Below are 24,911 nucleotides of genomic sequence, written 5' to 3'. Positions count from 1 at the left end.
CTCGCCCGCGCTGCCGCAGCCCAGGGGCTGGAGGAGGCTGCTCCGGGCCCGACCCCCCCGGCCCAGCCTCGGCAGCATCACTCCCCCAGGCGGGCTCCTGTCTCCCCGTGTCGTGGGCAAGAGGGCAACTGTCTGGTGGTGCCTGGTAGGTGGCTGCGGGAGGGAGAGCGGCGCAACCAGGTCCCCACGCGTGGTCCAGGGACGGGGCCCGGGTGCGTGCGGGTCCCCCCGAGGGCACTGAGCGGGACCCCCCGGACGCGAAGTAGGACTCTGGGCGCGGTGTGCGATCCCACGGGTGAGGTACGGGAGCCCCAGGCAAAGTGCGGGGACGCGCCGGGAGAGGAGAGGGACCCCCGGGACAGCGAGGCTGCGGGGCAGGATCCCCCGGCTGCACTTCCAGGGACCGCCGAACGGGACCGCCCGGGCATGACTCCACCGGGTGCGGTGCAGGACATCCCGGGAGCGGTGCGAGACCCCCCGAGGGCGGTGCGGGACCCTCGGGGGCGGAGGTAACGCGGCTCCGCCCGCCCCGCCGGGACGGTGCCAGTCCGCTGCGGCACTGGGACGGGATCGGGGCGCCGGGGATGCCCGAGGCCGGGGTGGGGACTCGCCAGAGCCCGCCCGCTACCGCCGTCCTTCCCCTCCCACCTTGGGCTGCGCGGTGCGGCCCCGCGGTGCCGGGCGGAGCGCGGCGGGGCCATCCGCGGCGCTCCGCAGCTCCAGGTAGGCAGAGCCGCCCGCCCGTCCGCCCGCCGCGCCCCGGCCCGCGGCCGCGCTCCCCACCGCGGCGGAGCGGCCCCGGGGAGGGCGGCTTCGCAGGGGGGGAAGGGTGTGCAGCCCGGCGCGGCTCGGCTCGGCGATGGTTTCTCCTTGCGTTTTGCGGGACAAAGAGCCGGGGGGTGAGGGCGAAGGAGGAAGAGAAGGGTGTGGGGAGTGCAGCCTGGTACCGAGGGAGCCCCGGCAGGTTTCGTTGCTCCGCCGAAGTCTTGGCCCGAACTCTCCGGCTTGGGACTTGCAGCCCCTCTCCGTCCCTCCTGCTCTGGGGAGGCGGTGGCGATGGGGACCGGCTGTCTTTGGCCCCCGCGGAGCGGACGGGGCGCTGCCAGAGTGGCCGCGCGGTTTTCCCGCCGACTTCCCCACGGCTGCTTCTTAATTGCTTGTGCGGGAGCCGATCAATAGAGATGTCTCTAGATCCCTTTCGCATTGCAGAGCTCTGCCTTGCCTTTTAAAAACACATTTAGATTTAAAAGTAAGCTAGCTTTAAGCAGCCGTGAATCACTACAGTAGCCTCAATGGCTAAAGAAATGTGGGATAAGTCTCTTCTCTCTGTGTGGCCGATTTAAAGTAGACTTACTAAGTTTGGGATAGTTTTCCTGATTTTAGATCCAGGTGGATTTTGAAGAGGATTTCTCTTTTCAGAATAAAGACTTTTCCTTTGTGCTTCTGTAAGACTGAAAATCCCCACTGTTCGCTTTCTGGATTTTCCTGCCAGTCAGCCCTCTGTCAATACTATTTCTCTTTTGCCTAGCGCAAAGCACAACTGCTGGTTATTCTGGGAGCTGAAGTCAGTGTCTGCTGGGGAAGGTAGACCTCAAGATCTGAGCAGTGTCAGCGTATTGATTCCATTAGCAGAATTTACAGATCTACTGACAGATCCCTTTTAACACAGTCGCTTTCCCAGAAATAAAGTTCTCCTCAGAGCATCCTTCACTGGTCTAGGCCAATAGATGGCATAAGGTAGTCAGACTAACAGCCTAAGAGGACAGAAGAGACAGGAATACACTTCGTTCGGATTTTTTGAGAGTATGTGTGTGTCAAATTCTGGGTGTCTGACTTGGAGTACCTTGGGAAGGTCTCATTTTCAGAAGCAAGTCCTGGACCATGCATTCTCCTTTTCCTGGGTCATAACTGCAGCTCTTTCCAAAATCCTTCTCTGCTCTAAGCAGTTAGGGTTATATCATCTGCAGTTTTGGTAGGGTTTGATCAGTGTTGACGTCCTAAGCTCACTAGGAAGCTGAGGTGGCTTTTCAGCTTTGCAGGGTGTATTTAATATCTGCTGCTGAGGTGGAGGGGGGAAGGTGCCCAGTGTTGAAACAGTAAACATTTGTGATGAGAATGGAGCTTTTCTTACAGAGAACTGTATATTCTTCTCATTGCCTTCTACTCTTCCAGATTTCAGTGCTCAAAAAGGTAGTACTTGCAGGAGTGGAAGACAATTGGTTAATAAAGAAAAACTTCTTAATTTCTGTGTCTAAACTTCTGCTGAAATAGCACTGTGGGCAGACAAATAATGAATTTATGTTCCGACATTGTGTAAATTGTTTGTGTATTGGTAGGTAACTAAATCATGATAAGAGAGCTTTAACTGGCAGTAATCATACCTAGTTTTTATATGCTGCTTGTTATCTATAGATTTCAAAGCAGTTCTTTTTATAAAGATGTGCATTATCCTTATTTCATTTTTTTTTTTCATTTGCAGGAATTGAAGAACGGAAAAGGTCCAGAAATAGTACCCAAATTTCCTAAGTCACAGTTCTTTATATATCCGCTAGACCTTTATACAGGCTGAAAAGATTTGTTTAAGTTGATCTTAAAATAAGAAAAATCTATATGTATTCATAGCAGAGGACATTAAAGATATTTTTGAAGAGACCTTCTTCCTTGAACTCCATATCTAACTGTTTATGTCTTGTTATCAGTCTCAGCACTAAAGCAACCCACAGAAATTATAGCAGCCCTTCAACTTTCTATTTGTGAGTGTGGGCAAAAGAAAATCAATGAACAGAGGTTTTCAGCTGAACTGATACAAACTCCAGTGTGATCCCGAGCACTATTCTCAAGACAGGTGAGGTCAGATGTTTTCCTAAAATGTCCTTTGTAGAAACAGAGAGGTCATGAAGGAGAAGCATTTCTTTGCTCACCCTCTCTAGCACTTAGCAAATTTCCTGGGGCAAGAAGAATAAAACCACCCCAAACACGAACAGACGATGAATCAGTATTAAACTGCCAATATTGCCTTAGCTGTGAAATCACAGCTATAGGCAAGGTAAAATCAACTGTTAATACTCAGTGACAAGACCACAGGCCAGATTCAGCCTCAATACAAATCAAGGTTCAGCAGTGACTGAGCTGAGCTGCAGGGGCATCTCAAACCCACAGGGAGAGTGGAGACTGCCGGGCTTTCCCTTCCCAACGTTGGTGCATCTGCCAGTGGTGTGCTCCTTGTTCTGGCTGAGCCCCTGGCAAAGCTGGCCTTGGACACGTTGCCTCTGTGCTGGGATCAGTGCCAGGGACCGCTGCCACCACCGCTTCTGCGCTGCCTGCCCCTTGCATCCTCCTCCCTGCCAGCTGAGCAAGCTGAGCCCCACATGCTCTCAGGTAAAATAAGCGCTGCTTAACAAGGAATGTGGGTGAAAGGCAGATACCCTGCAGAGTCTGATGTGAGCTAGGGTCAGAGTGAGAAGTAGAATGTATTCTGTTGGGCAACATCTTTCCTAACAGTCCACCTTTCCTCTTGATTACTTGAAAACAGGTTGTGGCCATGCTTGCTTATTGTCTTTTCTCCCGGAATCCCTCTCTGGCTAAGTCCGTTTATTTGCAGTATGTCTCTTGTCTAAAGGCTCTTGATTTAAAGAACTTGTTTACTTGCTACTGGAACACATATGTTAAAAAGACCTGCCCAAGTCTAAAGACTAGAAACAAGGCTCGAGTCTCTAAACTCGCATCACTCCCTGCCTTGCAGATTTTCAGTTATGGGATGATTGCCAAGGACACATAATAAAACAGAGCTCATGAATAAATAAAGTGTATTCCACTAACCTGTGGATATTTTATCTTGCCTTTGCCCCATCTATTTGTTCTTATTTCTTGCTCTTCACCCAGTTTTTCTATTTAGCTTCTTTCTCCTTTTCTAGAGTTTGCTTTCTCCTTTTTAATTTATGACATCATCCTATTTTCTTCCTGTATTGCCTATTTACTTCCTGAGGAGGAAAACACCCCCAGGAAACCAGGCAGGATGCTGTCTGTTTGCCCTTGTTTTCTGGTTCTCTGTGGAGGGCCAGATCCTGTGCTGATAGGAACTGTCCTTGACCTGTTCCAGTCAATGGTTCTGCAGCAGTTAATGTCAGGTAATCATCTCTTCCAAGGTGTAACCCCAGTATGCTTCTCCATTCTTTACCATTTATTCTTATGCCCTGTTTCCTTCTAACCCCTTTTATTTTTCTATTATTTACTGATGCTTCTTCCCTTTATAGTCTACTTTCCATTTTATTTGATCTTGTTCTATTCTGTCTTTTCTTACCATCATTCATAACATCTCTTAAGTCCTAACGGTAGTGTGTTAAACTGGTGTTATCTGTCATTTGTGGATAACTTGCTCATTTTTTCTTAGGAAGGCATTCTGTATGTGACAGTTGCTTGTAATGGTTTTCTTTGTTTTTCATTTTGCTCTGGAAGAGATGACTTCTAAAATATTTATCTTTCTTGTAGAGGGAGATAAGGCTGATCATGTTGGTCTTTAGTTTCTGAGGGAGCTTATTCCACACTCATGATCTTGTTTTCAAGAGAGATTTGTCTTCTGGAAAGAAAAGCTTTATCACTTATGTTAGAAGGTACCATTGTGGTCACTGTTCTTGTTCTGGAGCTTAGTTTACCCTGGATTCAGGCCACTTGCTGTGTTATAGATAAAGCCTGAGACCTTGAAGTTCATGCACTATTAGGAAAGGAGCTGGGCTAAGTCTGGAGTAAGCATGGTGTCCTCTGTGGTTTTGTTGGTAAATGTTGGTATATAGGATTGTGAAAGCCTTCACTCATTTCAGCCTGTCTAAATTGTTTCCCTCACTGATACCTGTTCTGCTAGGTGCTCCCAATGTCTTTGGTCTTAGCATGATTTTCTTTCTCCATCCCTTCTACTCTGCACTGGAGTGGCCTCATCTGGAGCACTGTGCAGTTCTGGGCACCGTAGCATAAAAAGGATATAAAGCTACTGGAGAATGTCCAGAAGAGGGCTATGAAGTTTGGTGAAGGGTTTGGGGTGGAAGCTGGATGAGGAGTGACTAAAGTCACTTGGTTTGTTTAGCCTGAAGAAGAGAAGGCTAAGAGGAGACCTCATCACAGTCTACAGCTTCCTCACAAGTGGAGCAGGAGGGCAGGTGCTGATCTCTTCTCTCTAGTGACCAGTGACAGAACCCAAGGGAATGGCAGGAGGATGTGCCAGGGGAGGTTTAGGTTGAACATGAAGAAAAGGTTCTTCACCCAGAGGCTGCTGGAGCACTGGAACAGGCTCCTCAAAGACGTGTCACGACCCCAAGCCTGACAGTGTTCAAGAAGAGATTGTACAAGGTCCTCAGACACATGGTGTGAATTTTGGGGTTGTCATATACAGGGACAGAAATTGGACTTAATGATCCTTGTGGGTCCCTTCCAACTCAGGACATTCTATGATTCTATTCTATGATTTCTTTATCTGCAAGCTCTCTGGCTCATCTTCTCACCCTTCACACCAAAGTGCCTTATCCATTTTGCCTTCTCAACCCTGTCAGGTGAGTGGGGACTGAGATGAGAGATCTTATTTTACCAGCTCTTGTAGCTGCTGAGGAACTGCTGGGAGGTGGCACAAGAGGAGGCTGTTACAGCTCAGCCCTTTGGATTCTCCTCTGTTCAGAGCAGCCGCATGCCCTGACTGCAGACATCAGCCTGACTTCAGTTTGCTCTGTGTCTGTTGCCATCTCTACCAGGTAGGTTTATTTCTTTAAGGTTGAACTTGGGCAGGGGCAGCTGCCTGATTTTGATCCAGCAGAATCGATCCACATGAGGTAGCAATGAGGCAGCACTGATCCATCCTCACCTCTGCCAGCAGCAGCAAGAAATGCAGTTGTTCCCTCTCACCCTGCAAGGGGTTGTGCTGGCAAGATGTAAATGCCCTGAAAGTGAACCTATTCTGCTGGAGCTGCCTGTGCTCTGAACAGGATTGTCTTGGGGCAAAAGCTAATAAATGAACTTTTCTCTTTTTCCTTTTTTATTGGGGAATAATTTGGTCTTACCAGCTCATCTGTAAAAGCCAGCAAGGGACACATGGACAAAGTAGAGTGTGGCTGGCTTATTTATCTAATACAGAGACTTTTTTTTGCTTTCCTTTTTTTTCCTCGTTTTCTGCACATTTTTTCTTTTGTTCAACAAGCGATGATGACAAGCGATTTAGATGCCAACTGTTATCTTAAAATCCAGTTAATTCTTCCATGCTTTTAATCACTCTAGTCCAGTGCTATTCTAAAGACAGGCTCAGAGATCAACATGTGCAGAAGGCTGCTGGTCTCTTTTTTCCTTCGGTTTTCACTAAAAACAAAGCAAAGACAGAGGCTTTATGGGCTTGGAAACGTTGAAGTAGAATGTGTTGACCTGCTAGGTGATGTTAAACAGATCACTTCTCAAGTCCCAGGTTTGGCCTCCAAAGCGTGGAGCTCAAGGCGTCCTCCTCACAACAGTTTTAAGTTAATAAAGTGCTATGAGATTTATGGACAAAACTGTAATAGTCTTGTAAAACTTAGTGTTACCAATTTGCTGCCTCATATAGGGGACATCTTATATCTCTCTGGGTTTTTTTTGTTCTTTTTCTCTGAGCCTAACAAATTGATTTTTGCTGTTGATGTAACTACAGGCAAGTTACCTGTGGGAAGCAGATACCCAGCTCAGGAGAAGTCTATGAACGGCTTTGATTTGCATGGAGGAGTTAAGATACAATCTGGGTAGTCTGATAAAAATTGGAAGCATTTCTGATAGCTCTGCTATTCTTGCTTCTCTTCTGCCTCCCCTTGAGCTGACAAGAGCTGATGCTGCTTCCAGCAGTGCTGACTGCTGTGAAGGCTTCAGCTTAGAAACCTCCTTCATATCAGGGGGAGAATGTATTGCAGAGGTTAAGGGGATTCTCACTCTTTGCTTTAGTGAGAGAAGAATTGACCTCATAGTTTGTGAGGTGCAATGATAAATCTACAATATTACTTTAGTGTACAATTATTGCTGATCAGTATGTTTCAAAGTGGCATGGTGAAGGATTGAAAATTTCCCAAAGAAGACTCCTTTTTATTCAAGGTTTTATTATATCTTTTTTAAAATTTTTTTTTAATTGATTTTTTTCAGTTTTCTGAATCAGTGTAATTGCTGATTTAACTGGATTATGATTCCAAAGCTGCTTTGTTATTTTATGAACTCTATTACCAATTGAGAGAAGAACAAATAGAGCCATAACTTAGGGTTTGATTTTGAAAATAATCAGCTTGTTACAGCAGCACAAATTTAAATCAGTTCTCCATGTTTTAGCTCTAGCTAGCATAAGCATTGAATGATGGTTTCAGTATGACATTTTAGTGGCAGATACCTTTTTCCTGAATAAGCAGCTGAAAAGGATGCTGCTTTGTGTATTCTTCTTAAGCTAAGAAGCTCTGTGTGTCTCCTTGTCCAGTGCAGTGTTTGCACTGAAAAGGACATCCAGTATAGATCAATACCACTCTTTAAATTTACTCATGAAATTGGTAAAGGCTTGAGCAGAACAAGTGGGGTACCATGTGTCCCTGCTCATATTCTAGGTCAGTGCCATTAGTCTGGAAACAGTAATGGTGTTTATGGTCCTATTTGTTGTAAGCTGTTCTTTTCAGGGAGTTGTGATTTTGTTTTACTGTTTGCTGTGTGTTAGGCCAGGCAAAGAGCAGTTTTTTCCTACTTATTTTCATTAATTTGTTAGGATGACAGAAAAGTGCAAAGCTAAGGACAAATTAGCTCTTTGGGTCCCATAGCATATTTGACACTCGAATAAGAGTTGTTGTGGGACACATTTAAAATTGTGAATCTTAAAAATGAGAAAAGCCTCATCTGCAAGCACTTTCTACTTGGTAAAGTGCTTATTCCTGCCTCCCTGGGATGCTTCATGCATCTCCTGGCCACGAAGCCAGCCTTTTCTGAGGTCTCTGTAAGGGCTAGAGGCAGGGGATGAGTTCAGCCTTTTTAAGCTATCAGGTGTCCTTGGAGCTGAGCAAAAGCTCCAGTTGACAAAAATATTTAAGAACATGTTTATTCATTAGCTTGTAAGAAATCAAGTGTGACTTGAAAGAGAATCTTTTCTATTGTGTGTTATTGACCTCTGTCTGAAGACTTTGGACTGAGTCTCAGCTGGCATCTCTGACAGCTGCTGGTCCTAGGCTTGCGACTTGGATCTTAGGCAGTCAGATGTGTTTTTCTTAGCGATAGATCTTACTGATTTCAGCTGATATTGAGTGTTTATGCATTCAGATACAAAGTCTGAACTTTAAAGATCTTTGGGGCCCCTGGCGCCTGTGGGAAACTCCTGTGCAAATGAAGTGAGAGTAAGAAATTGTCATTTAATTTTTCTTTCCAAGGTTTTACTGAGCACATACTGAAGCAGTTCAGTCAAACATGGAAAAAAAAGAAAGAAATGTAATTTCAGGTGTCTTCTTCCTCCTAGTGAGCTATGGATTAGCATTACTGCTATGCCAAACAGCTTATAAAGGGAAAATACCAACTAAAACAAAAATGTATTGCTTTTAAATTATTATTTTTTTTTTCAATGCATAGTGTATGCTTAATTAAATCTCATTCTTTCTCTGAAGATATGTAGTCAGTCTCAGACCTTCCTCTCAACCTGCTGGTATGAATCACATCCAGATTGTGATGCCTTCAAAATCCGTGGGGCTTGTTGTGGGAGTTTAAGACTCTGTCAAGCTGAAGTTTAGCCCAGGCAAAAACCTAAGAAATTACTTGTCCTGTTAATGTCTCCTGCAAAACCTCTGGACATTTGTATACATCATTTTAGACATTAGACACATATGATTGTAAAAATAAGGTGGGAGAAGAGAGGAAGGGCTGTTTGTGGCTTCTGAAACTGTTTCTAATTTGTTTTGGCTTTATATTCTGTTCCAAACTTTCTGTCATTGGAAGGAAATAATAGTAAAAATGACACCCGAACAACTTTATAGGGCCTGATGTTGGGTAGAGTAAATGACTGTATTTTTATGGGCTGTGCAAACACATGTATTTATATTTACAGAACCCAACCTACACACATAACACCTATAGTACTGTATAAGCTGTACCGATATGTAGTATTATTTAGCGTATGTAAATCCAGGTGTTAGTAGCTGCTCAACACTTCCTGAAAAATGATGTGTAATAATACTGACAGATGCTGAGATTAATTACACTGGTAGGACTAATACTTATTCGGTAAAAAACTTATTTGCTGGCTGTTCCTTTTTGCGTACAATGACAATGCCTCAGCTATTTATGAATATTCAATTGAACAGTGATGCAGTGTTGCAATTTTGTATCTTAGCCTGCCATGTAGTTGCTTCACACATGTTCTGGCAAGTGTCCTTTCTTGCTGAATGCTTGATGGGGACAGCCATGTTGAAGTAAGCAGAGAAAATACCTTTGGTTTTTGAGGATTGGAATGGTTAATACTACACTGATATGCTGACAGGATGCTGTTAAAAGGGATTTCAGCATCCTGGAGAAACTCCATCTGGGCTGCAGTAGCCTCATGCAACAGTATAGGTTGAGGAGCTGACTGGTTGGAAAGCAGCTCTGTAGAGAAGGACATAGTCATCCTGGTAGGCAACTTGTTGAACCCAAGTGGGCAGTGTGCCCTCATAGTGAAAGCCAGCTGCACTCTGGCCTTTATTACCCTGTTTCCCTGAAAATAAGAGAGTCTTATATTAATTTTTGCTCCAAAATGTGTTACTTTTTTATACATATAGCTGCCTGGACACTATTTAAATTGACATTTTAAATTAACTTTAACAAGGACTTATTTTTTGAGTAGGGGTTATATATTGAGCATCCTCAAAAATCCTGAAAAATCATGCTAGGGCTTATTTTCAGGGTAGGTCTTATTTTCAAGGAAACAGGGTAGCAAGGCTGTAGCCAGCAGGTCCACAGAAGGAGTTATTCCTCCCTGCTTGGCATTGTGAGACTCCATCTGAAGGACTGAGTCCAGATTTTGGCTCTCCATTACAGACATTGACATACTGGAGTGAGTCCCACAGAATGCCATAAAGATGTTTGGGGTTGGAGCACACAGCATACAAGGAGGGGCTGACAAAATGAGTTTGTTCGGTCTAGAGAAGAGAAGCTGCAGGAGAAACCTTACTGTGGTTTACAGTTACCTGATGGGTACATTTTCTCAGATATGGATAGCAATGGGATGCAAGCCGCTGAATCCAAACTGGGACAAAAGACTGTATGATTAGACTTAGAGAAAAATGTTTTCACCATAAGAGGGGTCCAACACTGGCCTAGGTTGCCCACAGGGTTCAGGAAATCCTGGAAATATTTAAAACTCAATTGGCCCTGAACAGTCTGCTCTAACTGGACCAGCTTTGAATGTTGGGTTGAATAAGATGACCTCCAGAGGACCTTTTTCAACACAAATTAGTTTGTGATACTACCTGGAAAGCCAAGAGGGGGGCTTGAACAAAGTGATGTGAACATGTATCTCAAAATCTGAGTGCTCTAAGAATTGGAGGCTTCTAGAGACCTAAGTATAGGTAAGGCTTGCACAATAGCTCCAAACAAGACACCCCAGAGCTTGATCTGCTTCTAACATTTCTGTAGCATCATGCCACAGTCCATCTCCCACTCTGAGGTGGCACCTGATGGACACAGCCAGCTGGCTTTACTTGTAGCATGGTGGACCAGCTGTATCCTGAAGTTACTATGCTCAAGAGAGTTTTCTTGCAGATATTTTCTCCAGCTGCCTCCACATATCCACCTCTTAGCATGCGTCTTCATGTCATGCATACTCACACATTGTAAATGTTATTTGAATGCTTTCAAAGTGATTGTTGGACCGAAGCAGACTGCAGGACTTAGATAAGTGAGATCTGGAGCTGTGCTTCAGCGTTGTTTTGAGTCAAGATAATTTTTTTTGGACAACACAGACTCCTTTAGGGACGTGAACATGCTTCAAACACAAAGGTTTTTACAGTTTTTCAGTTGAATGTTTCAGCCAAAATATCCACAAAACAATTGCCTGTATTCTGCAAGACACTGCAAGACACTGCAAGTATCTTGAAGAATTTCACTGTGGTATAAAAACCTGTTGTTTATCTCTGAGATTAATAGACTTTTTTCAAAACATAAAAAAATAAATACCATGTAACTTTAGCTATGCAGGCTGCCAAGTAAAATTAGATATTTGTAGACAGCCTGTTTCTGCTTTCCATACTCAGTGACTCCATCCTAGTCCAAATCTCCTCTAAGTATATACATCCATGGGCCTGAACTGCAGCACAGGATGCTCAAGTAGACGTTAGGAAAATAATTTGGAGAGAACAAGGGCATTCAAGCACTGGACTGGATTCCACAACTTCTCTGGGCAGGCTTCATTGTAGGAGATTACATAAACATCTGTCAAAAGTTGTTTAGGAATAACTGATCATGCATGTGAGGGAGGGACTGAATTATATTACTCTCCAAGTTCCATTCCCAACCTAATCTGTAGTTGATAGTATATCACAAACGTAACCATTTTATTCATAAATAAAAAACCCAAAGTGACCGAGATACATCCACGACAATATTGTGGAGATATATATATTTTAAGTAGCTTATCCCAAAGCCAGAACTTTACAGGATAAAACTATAATGGGCTCAAAAGTTATGGGTAACCAATGGACTGGTTTAGCACTGTACCGTCTGTGGCTGAATTGCCCTTTTAGCTATTTTGGCCCTGTGGCTGAGTGCTAGTGAAGGTGTGGTTGGCAGCACAGGCAGGACTGATTTCACAAGTCTCCTAACAGATTTTTCTGCTACGATGGGTTACAAAATAGTCCTGGGTTTTACATTCATAGATGTCTCTTCCCAGCACAAGGTGGAAAAGCCCAGCTTTATGGGGTGCATAGATTTGTAATAATTCAGAACTATTAGTTCAGGCAGTGAAACTGGCTGTTTGGATTTGGTGTCCTTTAGAAACATTATCTCACTCCCAAAAAGAAAAAAAAAAAAAAGAGAAATATGAGAAGAGGGAAGATATAATCTAGGAGCAGAAAAGGTCAAAAAGGTCAACAGTCTTGGATCAGGAGACTTCTGTACTAGGAACTGGAGAACAGTTCCTCAGTGTCCAAAGTAAGAAAAGAGAGTAACCAGATTTCCTTTACAATCAGAAGATGTACGGTGAAATAACAAATAGAAAATTTTGAATATTGCATCAATCTTCCTGGTAATGAGTTAAATCTTAATTTTAACTCTCTATTGCCCTTCCACAAGAGATAAGAATATTCTGAATTTCACCAAATTCCATACTCCTTTCCTTAACGTGGAAGAGTTATGGTTCACTGCAGGTATAATTTGCTTCTGAGCAGGGGCTTATGAGCCATTAATACTCTTCCTGAAAACTCATGAGAGTCTTAAATGGTTCATGGACCTGTATATTAGAGCAAAAAGATCATGTCTAATTGTTTATCCCTTTACGTTAGGCCTGGAGGGCTTGTAGTGGTGGGATAGATTGTATAGTTTCTCACCTCTATTGTCATAGCTTCTCAATGCAACTGCTGATTTCTGCAACTTTAGATATTCTAGTCTAGGTAAATATGTGTTTTTTTTAAATGAAGAAATATCCAAAGATTACATATTTCAGGAAAAATAAGCATCATTGAAATATGGTCATTAACAGCCCAGTTGAGTAGTTTTGCTGCATGCCAGCAGCAGCAGCATGGGTGTTAAACAGAGGCTGCTGAACATGCCACTGAGTCTGGTTGGAGACCGTCCTTTCTGTTTATGAGAGAACTCCTATAAATCACTTGTTTTTGGAGTTGCGTGCTATAGGGTTAGTCTGTCAGAATGAATTCGACTGCTGGCTTTGGGCCCAGATACCTGATCCTGTGTCTCAGGGTACCAGTACCTGGTTTGGTACATGCCGGCTGTTCAGGAGACTGAAGAGTGTCGGTGTGGGGTGATGCGGGCTGCATTTGTTTGTGTTCTGCTGGTCTTCTGTCAGACCTCAGGCACGCTGCTTTCCCTGTGTGGGTATCTGCATCATCTTTTTGCTGAGGTAGTTAACCTTTCAAAGCCAAACCACCTCTATGAGATGATACTACAGATTAATGCAATAGGAGTAACAAAAGAATTTTTTTGTTCATCATGTTTATTGGAAAAGTACTCAAGTGGGAACAATATAGGACTCAATGAAAAATGGAGTACAGAATACTACTTTGAAGAAGGGAATCTATAGAAACTGCCCTCATTGCAGAGATCCTTCGATCTACAATTTACGAAGTTTACTTCAGATAGTACTTCTTGTTTTGAAACTGTACTCTTGAGGGGTGAACCTGCCAAACAAGATTATTACCAAAGAATTAAACTGGAGAGAGAATTTATTTTACCGTCAAACCACAGCAATGCTGACCAGATCGTAATAATGCTTTGGGGATCTTCTCATCTTCTTAAATATTTCTGTAAACTTCAGCAACTGGCACAATATAGCTCAAGGAAATGCTTCATGTGGTCATCTGTCTGTGGAAGCCAACAGGTGTTGTAAATGCAGCATTATAACTATGCTTAATTGGTGGGGATTTACAGGTAGATTTTCAAGCAAACACATTCAAGTCTGTCAACTCCACTTAGTGAAGGTGGATAATGATTTTTTAATTTTATATGAACAGAATATAAATTGCAGAGACTTTTGGAATGTTGCAAGGTGCAAGCCTTGTTAACTGTTATAATATGTGTTGTCTTCAGAAACTTTTCAAGTTAGGAAGAGGATACCTTTTTTTTTTTTTTCCTTTAAATCATTTCACAAGGTGACATTCTGATAACTGGGAGCTATTAGATCTTGCTCTTTTTGATTATGAGAAAACAATTCGAATCACTGACTGCATTCTCAAAGAAGCTTCTGTCACAATGATGCTACAGCTGGTGCTATTTTTACTTGCCCCATTCTCTTACCCATCCCTTGGCTTATGCTCTGTCCTTGCCAGCATCCTTTTAGTGGAAATCAGCAGAATTTCACTTTGAGAGAATTCGTTTTATCTAGTATTATCCATATGCAAGTTAGACACCTTATGACACTTGTCATATAGGGTGGTTATCTAGTCAATACAGAGATGGACTTCTCCAGTGGGTGATTCACCCCACCTGAAAATGTGCCTAAGATAAGTGATATGAACCATGGGCTGGAGGTGCTTATTCTTCTGTTCTTGCTTGTGTTCTTTCACTCTGAGTTATAATAGCTCCATTTCTTCCTTATGCAGTCTTTTGGAGGAGGTGATTTCCATTTTATTGCAAAGATACATGAATGTTTTGTGCAAGTTCAGTTTCTGAAACAGTCTGGTGACATCAGTAGAATTGTACCAGAGGTGAACTTAGCCAAGTAGGATCAAGTGGAAGTAACATTAGAACAAAATTTGGCCCTGGATATTTCAACTGAAGCTTTATTTACCTAAGGACTCCTGGGAGGTTGTGCTGAATCCATTTTAAGAGAACTGTGGTTGCATAATTCTCATATTTTCATGTCATTTAAATGCAATATCCTGGATAAAAGATGTCACTGCCAATGGAATACAGAAAATAAATTACAACTGAACAAATAATTTAGCTGATTAATTTATCCTCTTTGCGTCACAGAATGTCCGTAACCACAGAGCAGTTTCTTCACATGGTCTTGCTATTTGTGCTATGTGACTTTAAGTTAACCTCTGCCTTCACAGACTGTGAATGGTTTTACAGTTAACTATGTCAAATATTAAAAAAGAGAGTTGATGGTTACAGCTTATATCACAATGAAAGAGCCTGTGCCAAGTAAGATTGCCTTACATTTTTTTTTTCAGGCTTAATTACGTGTGCTACAGCAGTTATTACTGCCCAGCTGACAGGCAATAGCTTAAGTCATACTAGCTGGATTTCAGTCCAAATCCTTAATTGTGGTTGATCAAGTAAATTATACATGTGTTTAGATGTTTTACTATGCTTGATGAGTCAGAAATTATAGTACTTTTAGGTGGTGCATTAGACACGTATTTGCCCTATGATGAGTGGAAAAATTCAAACACCTCAAAAATCAGTGGAAGTGTTAATTCTAAGCTGAAGTTTATCAGGGTAATATCCACAGCTTTTAAGGGTACACAGATGTCTAAAACTGCACGTGTATAGCTAAGGTGATCTGTAGAAGTCCTTAACTGTCAGGAAATTGGCAGAAATTGGAGCCCAGCTCCAATTAGGGGGCAGCACTTCAGAGGGGTTGGACTGGATGACCTTTTAAGGTCCCTTCCAACCCAAACTGTTATATGATTCTATGAAAATCTGATGGTTATTTGGGTACCCAAATAAGACTTTAAAGTGAATTTGATCAAGGCTTATTCTTTTTTAATTAAACCCCCTAAATTTTAGTCTTCCAAGATCATTAAATTATTTGGAAAAAAATATCCTTGGGCTCTGTAAAGAGTTTGTAGAGTTACAGAGATTTGCCTGCCCTTTCAAAGTCACATCAATGTTGTTTCCCTCTTGACTTCAGTGTGAGCAGGACTTGGTCCTTTTTATTTATATTCTTTCAACTTAGAAGACACCATCCTGAAATGTGAACTTTCTTAATTTTGAGAGGTTTATGAAGTATTACTGTGTAGCAAACAGGTAAGGCTGGAGGCAACATAGCTGTGAAGCAAACTAGTAGAAAATCTGTAGGGATGTGCTGTGTTTGAATATTTTGTGTAGCAAAGCACAATGTAGTCTATCTAACTGTAAATCCATTCAACTTTCCATTGTGCCTGGGTAATCACAGACAGATTAATGCTCACAAAAGCTGAAACTGTCCCAATTTGGAATTACCAGTAGCTGAGGTACTACCATGCTCAAATGTGCAACATGTCAAAAAAGATGTGCTGAAGCTTGTGATGTAGAACATCACAGAGTACGGGGACTTTGTGTAGATAATACATGAAAGATAACTGAGAAACTTTACTGACAAGTGAATTTGTGGTATCAGGATCTACATTTCCACTAAAAATCTCTCAGGGTTTTGTTCCGGAAGAAGTTAGAAACCACAGCGCTTTGGGGTGTGTTATACATCTGTGGCACAGCTCTCTCAAAGGGACCATATATAAAAACTCTGTCTCTGTGACCCTCCTTCTTTGAGCTTTAGGGATTTTGCAGCGTGCTAAAAGCCCAAAATTTGCTATCCCACTTCCAAGCCAGACAATGGGCCTGTGGCCTCACCAATAATTTGTGACTGCAGAAACGCTGGCTGGAGCCCATCTCCAAATTGAATTGGGAAGAGTTGGATCCTGTCATTTTGTTTTTTATTCTAACATTTGTGTCATTTTCACACAGCTTCCTTTATGACTGGCTTTTATTTGGCCCTCAAGCTCAACATTTGGAACTTCTATTTGTTGGGGTTTTTTTCATCATCTCGGAAAATAATGTTGATTCTTCCATTAAGCATCTTTCTTTTGTGTTTTGTTTCATTTTTTATTCTATATGAGTTCCTATCCAGTAGCTCATTGAAACAACTGAAGCAATTAAAGCAACCAAGTTACAAACATCTGGTATGTGTTTGCTTACTCTCTATACTCCAGGGCAAGTGTGTGTTTTGGAAGAGTTAGCAGTTTATTGTGTTATATATGAATACTTGTTGTTTACAGAAGATCAAAGGGGTTAATATTGCATTTCAAGTTGAGAGTTGCAAAGTTTGTGGTAGCTCTATGTTCTTAAGATGTCCATGACACAGGCTTTGGCACTCTAGAAAAGCATCATTTCCAGATGAGCACAGCTTTACCCTTGAGTTAAAAAGTTGGTTGAGTGAGTAAAGAGTTTCCTTGAGTAGAGAGCATGTTGTGTGGAACAAAAGTTGTCATCTGTGGTCTTTGCCCTGTGGCTGGAATCACTTGTTTAAATACCACAATTTGTTCTGATGGTGCCTGGCACAACAATGTTGTGGTCCATGACTCAGGGATGAAGGTCCCTGCAAGTCAAACAAGATATTTTTCAGATCATGAAGCTCCTCTTGACATAGTTATCATGAATCTTTTCTGTGCATTCTTGCCCTAATCTAAAAATCACTTAACAGCAGTATTATAGCAAGTTCCAGATTATGGCTTTCCTAAGTAAGATCCAGTTTCTCTCTATATCTTGCACAAATTATGACCACAGTGCCCTCCAAACAAAGCAGTAAATTGCTTCTCACTGAATTTATTATACAGAGCAATTACACAGAGGCACCATTATGAATATAATCTGCATAATCAATATGGTTTTATATTGCCATCTCAACAGTAAGTCAGAGGCTGGTGTACTAAGGATTTGCTGAGCATTAAATTATTGCTTTGGCTATTTCTGATTAAAACTTGCTTTCTTTTTGTTAGGAACAGAAATGCCCTCAGATAATCTGAGATCTCGCCTGGTTTTTATAGTACTAGCTTACACTGCTAATGCTTTAGTCTTAATGAATTGCTGAAAGTGAAGTAGAGATTTTAATCACTGAAATTAATCAATAAAAAGAGTCCTTTTGGTTTCAAATATACTTTGACCACCAGTCACCCCAGTACATGAGGCTTTTGTTTTTTTTGTGTGTGTGTGTGGTTTTTTTGTTTGTTTTTGTTTTTTAATTTATAGTTTTGTAAAACATAGCTTGGCTCTAGATCATGCGTGAAATGTGGTACAGTTTGTCAGCTGAGTCCTGCTGCTCTTCATCTGTGACTAGAGATCAGTGTTTTTATTTTATGTCTTAATCATTCCTAAGAGCTCAGCCTTGCAAAATTCCTGGGGCAGCTGTGTCTTACAATCATTCTGTTAGCTAGTACATACCTGCCTTCAAACTACTTCTTAAGGTGTAAAATCACTTCTAAACTTCTACGCAGTTTATCATGCCATAAAAAATGACTATTCTCTGTCTTGCTTAGTTAGAAAGCAGTATGTCTCATACAGGGCTTCTTCCCCGTCTTCACCCATATCTTAGCAGAACAAGAACTTTATCTTGATTGTATGGTAGGCTATGCACACAGCAAAATTAATGTGTCAAAATAATTTAGATTTAATATAAGTTGTTTAAAGGGGGTTGTAGTGTGGCCAGGAAAATAAATGCTTTTTCCCATTTTTAAAAATAACATTTTTCTTTCACTGTACAAATAAAGCTCACTCTAGATAGATATCTGTTTTCACAGAATTAATTACCACTGCAAATATGCAGTTTCAGCATCTTCTGGGCCTGGTTCTTCATGTGTTATATGTGTCAGTAGTTGTTATACACAGTGAGATTACTATGAGATTTTCAGTAGCTTTATTTGGAATTAGTCCCATGAAGAAGCAGAATACGTGAGGTTTATAACATCAGACACTGTGTTCCTACTTGTGTGAAGGATTATAAAAAAATAATACAAGGAAAATAGTAAGAGAGAACAACACTGAGTAGATATCCAGTGAGGTTTGTGACAAACCTACAGAAATCTTTCTATGTGAGGAAGTTAAAGGTGAGGTGAGTGGGAAGACCATGGCTCAGAAAATCATTTGCAACTTCCCCTTAAACAGAAAAATGTATCTGTATTAAAACCTGATGTGCCTTAGTGTATGTCCTGAAACCCTGCATTTTACAGATACTACAAAACAGTCTTAGCTGCAGGGATTTGACTACTGGCTAATAAACTCTTCAGCTCCCTGGGCAATTTGTCACTTTCCCTTCTAGTGTGGATCTGTATCTCCATTTCCTTCTCTCCTTGGCATTTGATCAGAAATTTGAATCCAGGTTTTAGGACTTTTCCCATTTCCTTCTCTTGCTATAGTCAACAGGTGACAAAGACAACATGGCACATGAGGGCTGACCCTACTGTGAAGCAGGATGGGATTGTCTCCCTTTAGGTCTTGCTGCAGTAAAAAGAGGCTGGGAGCTCTGCAGCAAAATGTGTCCCTCCAAGGCAAGCAGCCCCTCTGAATCAACCCATTTGGGACAATAGACTTACGATCAGTAGCTGGAAAATGGCTTCACGTCTGTGATGCAACCAGTTCAATCAGTTGGTTTTAAAAATGATGAGGAAGTCAGTTTTGGATTACATAGAGGTGCCTAAGATGTTGCATAGTGAATTAGTCTGGGTGACCAATGGAGCTGTAGCCAACAGTGGTGGAGATGCAGACTCATCTCTGTATTCATAGTTGATCCATATCAAGAGATCAGTTCAGCTCAGTCAAAACTTCCCTTCTCCACAAGATGCCACGGCTTTAGACTTTTATTTGAAGATACAGAAAGAAAACACCCAGTATCTTGACAAATTCAGGGAGTGGAGCTATATGGCTCAAAATAACTAGTCAATTGATACAAGTACCTGAGACTGAATGAAAGATGAATGTTGTAGCTGACAGTGAAGAAAAATTTTAGAGTGGGGTTATTTTTTTTCTTTTGCCTCCTACTTGTTCTGGTGGTGTAAAGTGGGGCTCGCCCTTGAAACCCAGTATTCCAACCATCTACTTTGGCACTTATTAAAGTCTACAGTGACTCCTGTTCGATGAAAATGCCCAGGTTTCTTTTATCCTCTCTCGTTCTTATATACAGCAGGGGTGTAACCATGGTGCACACACTATGAACAGGGAAATAGATATAACCTTAATGACCTTCATTAATTGTGTCAGGAGACCTCGAGGAGCAGCAAAAGATATTCAAACTCTAACATGTCCCAACTTGGAATCCTAATTGGTGCTATTGCAAGAGGCACTGAAAGATGGACAGGTATAGAAATTACTGTTGTTCCTTGAGTAGCTTCCTCAAGCCATTAAAGAGCACCAAAGCAATTTCTTTGCATGATATTAGTCCACCTGTTAGGAATGGAGAATTGTGATGCTCTCTTGTAACATTTAAAATTCATTGACTTACATATTAAATTGGAATAAATTAGCTTAGTATACACTAATTAACGCTTAAATATCAGAAATGTAAAAAAAATTTGCTCCCCTCATGATCAGGTGTATATAATCTCATGACAAATGTAATAACTGTCAATTTTGGCTTAAGACAACTGTTCCTTAGAAGGAAAGCAAGAGCTAAGTTCTACTGAAAAAGGTAACTTATTTGCTAGTAACTATATTTGCCTTTTTGAAATCAGTTTCAGCTGAATGATTTAACTTACAGTAAGCGATGGAGATATTTAAATGTTCTACTCTCTATCAGCAGGTATCCACAGTTACTTGCTGAGGCAAAATTTCTGTGGAAGTTCCATCTCTGGAAGCTGTTGTTCCCAGAAATGACATTTCAACATCAACTTCTCAGCATCACTGTTGTGGCTGTGGCTATGCTGTGGCACAATAGGAAGAGCTTCTGCAACTGACCAAGGTCATAAGAGAGTTGAGACTCTCCAGGTGAGTAGGAAGGCAGGTAGAAAAATACCCTGAGGGAGTGCAGATACCCAAAAATATACTAGGTAAAACTCTGAATCAGAAACTTCAAATGCACATTGGATACATTTTCAAGAATACAGAATGCTCTTCTGTGGATTACTAGAAAGAAATTAATTGATATGACAACAGAAGTAATTGCAGTCGGCATTCAAACAGCTAATGCTGAGAGTTGTGGATTATAAATTGCAACATCGTATAAATCAATACAGCTCTATTGAAACCATAATTGAGAGACACCTGCTCTTAAGCTTTGTCCTAAATGTTTTGATGGATTGTCAATTTTTCTGTCTTTAAACTAAAGATTTTCTATGTCATTGAAGTAAGTTTATTTCATGATTATTAATTTCAATGTGATAGTAGAACAGAGACTGATTTACTGATGAATTAGGCATTCTTCCTCCACACCAGAAAAAATTAAGGAGACTTAAATGAGAAGCTATTGCTTTCCAATTTGCTAAAGCTGGATTAAAGCACCAAACTGATTTAAACTGACTTTTGTGAAATGCTGAATAATGGTGGTCATCATTTTGTTTCCTTTTTTGTTAAAGCATTTCACAGTAACTGGAGATGGAAGAAAGAATGTATCACAAGAGCAAAAGTGAACTAAATGCTCTAACAATATCTTATATTCTTTTCAGGTTCAATGTAATCTCATTGGGCACCAGCAGTGGAACTCTTCTGTTCAAAATGGTTTATGGTGAATTTTTTCGCAGACATGGCAAAGATGCAGAACTTATCAATTTGAACGTGGGTGGCTTTAAGCAATCAGTGGATCAAAGCACTTTGCTCCGATTTCCCCATACCAGACTCGGGAAGCTTCTCAAATGCCATTCAGAAGAGGCTATTCTAGAACTGTGTGATGATTATAGCGTTGCGGACAAGGAATATTACTTTGACAGGAATCCTTCCTTGTTCCGATATGTTCTGAATTTTTACTATACAGGCAAACTTCATGTAATGGAAGAACTATGTGTCTTTTCCTTCTGCCAGGAAATAGAATACTGGGGGATAAATGAGCTGTTTATTGATTCCTGCTGCAGCAATCGGTACCAAGAAAGGAAAGAAGAAGGTCCTGATAAAGACTGGGATCAGAAGAGCAATGATAGAAGTATAGACTCCTCTAATGAAGAGTCATCCATATTTGATAAAGAGCTGGAAAAGTTTGACAATCTGTGTTTTGGTGAAATAAGAAAGAAGATCTGGGTCAGGATGGAAAATCCTGGATACTGCTTGTCTGCCAAGTTAATTGCCGTGTCTTCCTTGAGTGTTGTCCTGGCATCAATCGTGGCCATGTGCATTCACAGCATGCCAGAGTTCCAAAGGCTGGATGCCAATGACAGAGAGATTGAAGACCCTGTGCTGGAAGCTGTGGAGATCACGTGCATCATCTGGTTCACTGCTGAGCTAGTGATCAGGCTCATCACTGCTCCCAGTCAAAAGAAGTTCTGGAAGAAACCCCTGAATATCATTGATTTTGTCTCTATTATCCCATTTTATGCCACATTGGCTGTGGACACCAAGGAAGAAGAAAGTGAAGATATTGAAAACATGGGGAAAGTGGTTCAGATTCTGCGGCTAATGAGGATATTTCGCATCCTAAAACTGGCCAGGCACTCTGTAGGACTGCGGTCTTTAGGTGCCACTTTGAGACATAGCTATCAGGAAGTTGGACTTTTGCTTTTGTTTTTGTCTGTTGGGATTTCTATTTTTTCAGTGCTTGTCTACTCAGTGGAGAAAGATGATGACTCATCAGAACTGCACAGCATCCCTGTTTGCTGGTGGTGGGCAACCATCAGTATGACCACTGTTGGTTATGGGGACACTTACCCAGTCACACTTGCTGGGAAGCTGCTTGGCACCCTATGCATTATCTGTGGGATACTAGTGGTAGCACTTCCAATCACTATTATTTTCAATAAGTTTTCTAAGTACTATCAAAAACAAAAAGCTATTGATCCAGACCAATGCAACAATGATCGCAAAGAGAAAAGTAATGACCTACCTTATTTTAACATTAGGGATATTTATGCAAAAAAAATGCACTCCTTCATTTCTAGCCTTTCTTCAGTAGGAATTGTGGTCAGTGACCAAGATTCAACAGATGCCTCCAGCATCCAAGATATGGAGGATGTTTATAACACAACATCTTTAGAGAATGGTACAGGAAAATGAGTTAAATCACATTCTCTTCCCTTTATTTCTCCTCTGATTCTTGGTAAATGTGGACTTACAAACTTCAGTGAATTTATTAAGAACAGTTAATTCTCAGGGTACTTAACTCTCAGCCATATTTGGACGTTCTTTGCTCTGAGGATGCCATAAAAGCTTCATTGTTTATATGAGGCTTTCAAATATGCCTCATATGGTGGTTTAGTTTTTACACAAATACTGTTATGCATTTTTTGGGAGAAAAAGTCAGGTAAACAGTTTTAAATGTGAGATTAGTGTTTGTTTGGGTTTGTGGTGTTTTTGTTTGTTTGATTGGTTGTTTTTTTTCCTTGCAGCAATCGGACAGCTTACACAGAATCTGCTTTTATAGTTTGCTGCTGTTCAGATATAGATATATTACAAACGTGTAAGAACTATCGCATAAGTCAGTGAAGTTTTTACCTGCAAATACATCAGGAAAAAGAAGAAATTACGTACATGTAAAACTATGCTCACTAACACACTTATGTAATCTTGGATTTGGGAACCCATTTCCTAAGCTGGAACAAAAAAAATATACTAGTACATATTGTTTTTACTCCATGGAAGCATAATATTTAAGAATTTCTTTCCAAAAGCACAATACATCTTTAGTTTGCTAAAATATATTAATCCCATTGTGCCTATATTTGTTCCCAGTGTCCAGCATGACCGAGTTCTATCAGGTCCTAAAATCATGAGCCCCAGGATGAAATGTCTGGCATTGAGCTGGACAAGAGCTTATTGTACCTTTTAGCCGTCTCTTCTGCCATTGCGAACCTAACCAATTCTGGTGCCTGGAGAGGGTCCTGCTGTGATTGGGATCATCCTGGTGGCTTCCCCAGGGGGTTTGTTTTGTGGGCACTGAAACAAACGTCTGTGGTGGTCTTCAGAGGTTATTGCCTCCTGAACACATGTATGAAGCTATTTCAGCTCCTTTTTCTAAAGCTCATCTGTTGGTGATGGCAGCTTTCCTGGTTTGTACTAGGGGCTGGAGCGTTGCTCATTGCCTGGCAGGGTGCTGCAGATCTGTGTGCTCCTCTCCAGGTATTTCTTATGTGGCCAGCTAGTCCTGCTCTGATTCAAACTGGATCTTCTAGGATGGTCAAAAGGAGAGCCAGCCCCTGAGCCTAACATAAAGGCATGCTGGAGAAACTCCAGGACCTTATAGAAGTCCATAGTGTTTCGGGACACTCATTTGCTTTCATTTATCTAGTGACTAAATTAGATGCTGGGCAATAGAGGATCGAAGATACTGTGATGTTGATATTTTCCTTAAAGAGAGGCTTCACTTTTATTTTTATTTTATTTTTTAATTATTGGGCCAAATGGTAAAGCTCTTACTGAGTTTCTACTCAGTTAGATCAAACTCAGTAGGAGTTGACTTCAAGACTGGGTAAAACCAGAAGATGGCAATCGATTTTAGCCTCTGCAGAGGGTTGATTTTTCAGGTGTCTGCCAGGCTTTCTATTAAAAAATGCATTAAGCAAGTAGCTGAGGTGCCCTTATATTTACTGAGGCACAGACCTCCAACCTCTTTCTGAGATGGAGAAACAAATAAGGGTAGGATGGATCAACCTATACCTCAGAAAGAGGTGTCCTGCAGGACTGCTGTGCACCAATATGGTGATGCGGGACTTAAAGAGAGTACTTTGAGCTTTGGAGAAATTTCAAATTTGGGCTTATTACTTGCTGAGTGTCCTAAGTGTATGTGATGCTTCACAGATAATTAAGGTTAATTCTTCCCATAGTTAGTGCAAGAATACCAAAAGGGAAAGTTAGCCTAAATGTGTTTTGTTCTTACTGAACAGTTAATGTTATAAAGATGCAATGATATCAAATATTGAATATGTATGTGTGTATGAATCAAATAGGAACCAGCAACTGTCTTGGTAGTCTCTGTGTAAAGATATAATACATTGCCATTAGTTCAAAATCTATGAAAAATACTGTAATTAAACAAATACTGTGAAAAATTTATATTAAATGGTTGAAGAAAGCCTGCTACAGAGAAATCTCATTTTACATATCAAGCATTACCCAAGGATCATAGAGTATACAACTTTTTGTATTAAATTTTACTGACTGGTAGTTTGTCATAAAATTGATAAGCTCTTGATCAAACACATGAATCAGTCTTAAGGATGTGACACTGTTTAAGTTCTGACTTTTTTTTATGCATAGATAGAGCTTACAGCAAAATGAGGCATGTCTTTTGGAACATATCAGAAGGTAAAGTACATATCCACATATCATGCAATGTCTGTTATTTTGATTTCTGTGGTGAGATATCTGTTTTCAAATCAGTTGTATCTTAAAAAATGACTTTGTTGCTTTCTGTTCCCTTTGTT

At 41.1% G+C, this 24,911-nt stretch overlaps 1 protein-coding gene across 5 annotated transcripts; it reads left to right on the top strand.

Moving 5' to 3' along the window:
- The first annotated feature begins 464 nt into the window (after window positions 1-464).
- KCNS3 (potassium voltage-gated channel modifier subfamily S member 3) lies at window positions 465-24,559 on the top strand. 5 transcript variants are annotated; one of them, XM_065055833.1, is made up of 4 exons: window positions 465-723; window positions 2,480-2,498; window positions 20,150-20,334; window positions 21,012-24,559. In XM_065055833.1, exon 4 carries the CDS (start codon window positions 21,061-21,063, stop codon window positions 22,543-22,545), a length of 1,485 nt encoding a protein of 494 aa, XP_064911905.1. In that variant the 5' UTR covers window positions 465-723; window positions 2,480-2,498; window positions 20,150-20,334; window positions 21,012-21,060; the 3' UTR covers window positions 22,546-24,559. The 5 variants fall into 5 exon arrangements, with proteins under 5 accessions (XP_064911905.1, XP_064911904.1, XP_064911903.1 ...); XM_065055832.1 differs by having other exon boundaries at window positions 2,480-2,845; XM_065055831.1 differs by having other exon boundaries at window positions 2,480-3,378.
- Window positions 24,560-24,911: the final 352 nt, after the last annotated feature.

This window comes from Columba livia, chromosome 3, assembly GCF_036013475.1.
Source record: "Columba livia isolate bColLiv1 breed racing homer chromosome 3, bColLiv1.pat.W.v2, whole genome shotgun sequence".
Lineage (NCBI taxonomy): Eukaryota > Metazoa > Chordata > Aves > Columbiformes > Columbidae > Columba > Columba livia.
This window is presented reverse-complemented; position numbering and strand designations above follow the sequence as displayed.

What these genes read in the sequence shown, in the direction of transcription:
- KCNS3 (XM_065055836.1), top strand. Translation starts at nt 21,061, where the DNA reads ATGGTTTATGGTGAATTTTTTCGCAGACATGGCAAAGATGCAGAACTT.